The sequence below is a fragment of the Tupaia chinensis genome, unplaced genomic scaffold (assembly GCF_000334495.1).
Source record: "Tupaia chinensis unplaced genomic scaffold, TupChi_1.0 Scaffold000037_13, whole genome shotgun sequence".
Lineage (NCBI taxonomy): Eukaryota > Metazoa > Chordata > Mammalia > Scandentia > Tupaiidae > Tupaia > Tupaia belangeri.
In genome coordinates, this window is record NW_006159471.1 from 266,985 (window position 1) to 271,757 (window position 4,773).

The 4,773-nt window shown below is 54.0% G+C and overlaps 1 protein-coding gene across 1 annotated transcript in view; it reads left to right on the top strand.

The window, feature by feature from the left end:
- Nucleotides 1-4,773, top strand: part of PLEKHG2 (pleckstrin homology and RhoGEF domain containing G2) — a 12,311-nt gene extending 7,538 nt beyond the window's left edge. The window contains exons 16-18 of the mRNA XM_027771580.1: nucleotides 505-681; nucleotides 2,100-3,021; nucleotides 3,111-4,773. Coding sequence (XP_027627381.1) covers nucleotides 505-681; nucleotides 2,100-3,021; nucleotides 3,111-4,621 — 2,610 coding nt within the window. The 3' untranslated portion in view covers nucleotides 4,622-4,773. The remainder of the gene's footprint in view (nucleotides 1-504; nucleotides 682-2,099; nucleotides 3,022-3,110) is intronic.

A 4,773-nucleotide genomic window follows, 5' to 3' on the forward strand; every position in this document is an offset into this window, starting at 1 on the left:
GCACTCCCCAGAAAGACAGAGAGACAGAAAGTAAGAAATCACCCCCCAGGGGGGATGGTCACGCCGCAATCCCTTCTCCATTCTCCTCTCGGGATCTTGGGCACACACGCACACGCGCCCGGTGTGAGTTTAAGCCACCAGGTCTGGGACTCGAACCGCAGTCAACTACATGGGAGTCCAGTGACATAGCCATTACGCTAACTGCTGGTCCCTATTATCACCATTTTTAATTTGACCGGAAAGAGAGAGGGAAAGTGAGAAAGCAAGCCACCAGTTCTGGAATTCAAACCACTGTTGACCATGTGGGAATCCATAACACTACCTGCTGGTCCCTGACCCATAAGTTTTTAAATGTAAGGAAAGAAGAAAAAAGTATCCTGAGATAGGGTCTGGAGACCTGGCCTTCCAGGCTGAATAAGGGGTTGGAGCTTGGATTTTTATGTCCAAGGGAGGAGGGTCAGGTACCCTCTTGGCTCCTGCCTGCTTCCCTTTTCCTCCTCACAGCATGCCGACAGTGAAGGGGAGCTCTACTCCCCCTCAGAATCTCAGCCACCAACTTCAGCTTCTGGACCCCTCGAGGACTTGGACGATGCTGGACCCCCTACTTTGGAGCCCTCGGGGACCTCAATCACTGAAGAAATTCTGGAACTGCTGAACCAGAGAGGCCTCCGGGATCCAGGGGTGAGCTGGGCATCAGGTCACGGTTCCAGGGGACCTTAGGCCTAGATAGACACAGACCAGGGACTGGGTGGGCCTGTGGCCCTGCTCCATCTTTTGTTTGTTTTTTGCACTCACTGAAGAGAGAGAGAGAGAAGGTGATGAATCACCCGCTGGGAGATAGCCAGGCAGCAATCCCTTATCTGTGGATTTTGGACACATTCACACACATGCCCAGTGTGATTTTCTTTCTTTTTTTTAAAAAAAAAAAAATTATTTCATTTTATTTGTTATCATTATTCTATTTTTTTAGAGAGTTTTGCTGTAGGATGCATGTGCTCACCAGAGAGACAGAGACAGAGAGAAAGCGAGAAATCACTCCCTATGGGGGATGACCACACCACAATCCCTTCTCCATTCTCCTCTCGGGATCTTAGGCATGCACGCACACGCACCTGGTGTGAGGTTTTTTTTTTTTGGAGAGGTTTTTGCTATAGGGCGCGTGTGCTCACAAGACAGACAGAGACAGAGGGCAAGAAATCACCCCCCAGGGGGGATGACCACGCCGCAATCCCTTCTCCTCCATTCTCCTCTCGGGATCTTGGGCACGCACGCACACGCGCCTGGCGTGAGTTTTAAGCCACCAGGTCCGGGACGTGAACTGCGGTCAACTACATGGGAGTCCAATGATATAGCCATTACGCTAACTGCTGGTCCCCCTGGTGTGAGTTTTAAGCCTCTGGGTTAGGGATTCGAACTGCAGTCAACTACGTGGGAGTCTAGTGACATAACCATTATGCCGTCTACTGGTCCCTGTTATTATTTTTAAAAATTTGCTATAGGACACACAGATTCACAAGAGAGAGCTGTTGAGAAAGAGAAAGTGAGAAAGCAGTTCAGGTTCAGGACTTGAACCACAGGCAGCCATGTGAGAGTCTAGCGCCTTAATCACCTCACCACCCACCTGTCTTTTTTTTTTTTGAAGAATTACTTAACTTTTTTTTTTTTTTTTTTAATTTCCTGGGACCAGCAGTTGGCGTAATGGCTATGTTGCTGGACTCCCATGTAGCCGACTGGGATTCGAGTCCTGTGCCTAGCGGCTTAAACTCATGCCAGGCATGGAGGAGAAGGGATTGCAGTGTGGCCATCCTCCCTGGGGGGTGATTTCTCACTTTCTGTCTCTGTTTCTCTCTGTCTTTCTGATGAGTGCACACTACTATAGCAAAAACCTCTCAAAAAAAATAATAAAATAATTAAAACAATTTTTTTTTCTATAGGATATTTGTGCTTACCAGAGAGAAAGAAAGAAAGATAGAAAGTGAGAAAGCACGTCACTATATTCCGGACTCGAACTGTTGTTGGCCATGTAGGAGTTCAGCTCCTTAACCACCACGCCACCTTCCACCCTGATTTCATTGCCTCCTCCTCTGTGCCCACTCCAGCCACACAACCATGACATTCCCGAGTTCCCCGGAGACACCCAAGTGCCAGGCAACAGTGAAACCCTCACGTTCCAAGCCCTGCCCAGCCGAGAGTCTTCAGAAGAGGAGGAAGAGGATGAGCTGGAGATGGATGAACGGGAGCCTTCCCCACTCCATGTCTTAGAAGGCCTTGAAAGTTCCAGTGCAACTGAAATTCCCGACATTCCCGGCCTTACCAAAATTCCTGATGTACCCAACCTCCCTGAGATTCCCAGCCATTCTGAAATTCCAGAAGTTCCCCACCTTCCTAGTCTCTCTGATGCCTCCAGTGTGTTCGAAATGCCCTGCCTTCCAGCCACCCCCGCTGCTTCTGACACCCCCAGCCTCCCTGGAGCTCCTGCCCTCCCCTGTGACTCCTGGCACCAGGGACCTCTGCTGGAGCCAGCTGAGATTCTAGTAACTAGGAGAGAATTGTTTCCTGGAAGCAGTCTTGGAAAACTGGGAGAACCCCCGTCAGGAAGCAGGGCAGGGCCTGAGGAGGATGCAGAAAGAGTAAAAGTGTCATTCTCAGACTTCCAGTCCCAGAATGTCACCCAACATCAGGGATTCCCAGATGAGTTGGAATTCCGCTCTTGCTCAGAAATCCGGAGTGCCTGGCAGGCATTGGAGCAGGGGCAGCTGGCCCGGCCCGGCTTCCCTGAGCCATTGCTCATCCTGGAGGACTCAGATCTGGGTGGAGACAGTGGGAGTGGGAAGGCAGGAGCCCCAAATTCGGAAAGGGCAGCTTCCCGAGTGCGAGAACTGGCACGGCTCTATAGTGAGCGGATCCAGCAGATGCAGCGGGCTGAGACACGAGCATCAGCCAATGCCCCCCGCCGTCGGCCGCGAGTTCTAGCCCAGCCCCAGCCATCCCCCTGCCTGCCCCAGGAGCAGGCTGAGCCAGGTGAGGCCCGGGTATGTGGAGGCCAGTGGTGGGCAGAGGTGGCCCAAGCCAGGACATCAGTGCTAACTTGAGCCCCTCTTTACCTACAGGGCCCCTCCCTGCTTTTGGACACGTGCTGGTGTGTGAGCTGACCTTCCCGTGGACCTGTGCCCAGGAACCTGTCTCCCTGGGCCCTGCTACCCAGGTTCAAGTTGCCATACCTTTGTCTAAGCAGGAAGGTTGCCTGGATGGCCAGAGTCAAAATGTTTCAGATGTACCTGAGCAAAAACATCTGGGCATCCACATTCCAGCTACTGCCCCTTTGCCTGAGCAAGAGGGTCCCTGGAATATCCAGGCCCCAGCCACCACACTGTTGGCCAAGCAGGAAAGCTCTGCAGACATCCAGGTCCCAGCTGCCACAGCTCTGCCTGATCAAGGCCACCTGGAAATCCAAGTCCAAGCTACCGCTCCTTTGTCTGAGCACAAAAGCCACCTGGACACCCAAGTTCCAACTACCGTGGCTTTGCCCAAACAGGGAAGTTCTGATATGGCTTCAGCTCCCACACCCATGCCCAGGCAAGAAGGCTGCCTAGATGACCAGAGTCCAACTACCATCCTTGTAGCTAGGCATGGAGGTCCCGGGGACGTGCAGGGCCCAGCCACTGCCTGCAGTCATGTTGTCCACCCTCTGCTTGTGCATGGACACTGCCTGGATCAGCAGGTCCCGGTGAACACCCCACCACACCTGCCATCTGACCTCCCAGATGTTCCAGACCCAGGTACTTTGCCTTTGCCTGCAGATGGAGGCCACCCAGACCTTCATATCCCAGCCAGTGCTATTCTGCCTTTACGCCAAGAGCTCTCAGTTACTCAGGTTCCAGCTGCCACACCTTCACCCCAGCCACAAGGCCTCACGGACATCCGGGTCCAAGCCCTTCCACTTTTGCCCAGTGAGGGAGGCCTCATGGATGCCCAGGGTTCAGCTGCTACACCTCTGCTTCAGGAGCAAAGCCTCACAGACACACAGGTCCAAAAACTCACACCTTTGCTGGAGCAGGAAAGCCTCACTGACACCCACGTTCCAAGTGCCATACCTTTACCTGAACAGGGAGGCTCTCTGGACATTCAGGGCTTATCACCTGCCCTGTTTCAGACCACCGCAGTCTTGTCCAAACTGGGAGGCCACTCAGTCTCACATGTTTCCAGATCAGAATCTTTAGACTTGACCCCACCCCAGAGTCCCCCAGTCCGTACCCGTCACCTCCTGGGCCCCAGTGCAGCTGCCCTCTCAAGATACCTGGCAGCCTCTTACATCAGCCAGAGTTTGGCTCGGCGGCAGGGGCCTGGGGGAGAGGCTCCCCGAGCCTCCCGGGGTTCCTGGTCCTCTTCTGCTCCCTCATCACGGGCACCTTCACCACCGCCCCAGCCTCAGCCTCCACCACCCCCAGCCAGGCGGCTCAGCTATGCCACCACAGTCAGCATTCATGTTGGGGGTGGTGGGCAGCTGCGGCCAGCCAAGGCCCAGGTCAGGCTCAACCATCCGGCTCTCTTGGCCCCGGCCCAAGAATCTGCAGGCCTTCGCAGGGCCCAGGGGGCTCCTGATGCCCCATTCCACCTGTGAGCCAGGACATCAGGCTGCCCCCAAAAGCAAGGACTTCAACCAGATGCCACAGACCCTCTGAACTTCACCAGAAGTCCAGACACTGAAAACAGGCCTACAAATTGCTGCAGCTTTCTACTGGGATCTGCTTTGGCAAATGGTCCTTCTTGCCT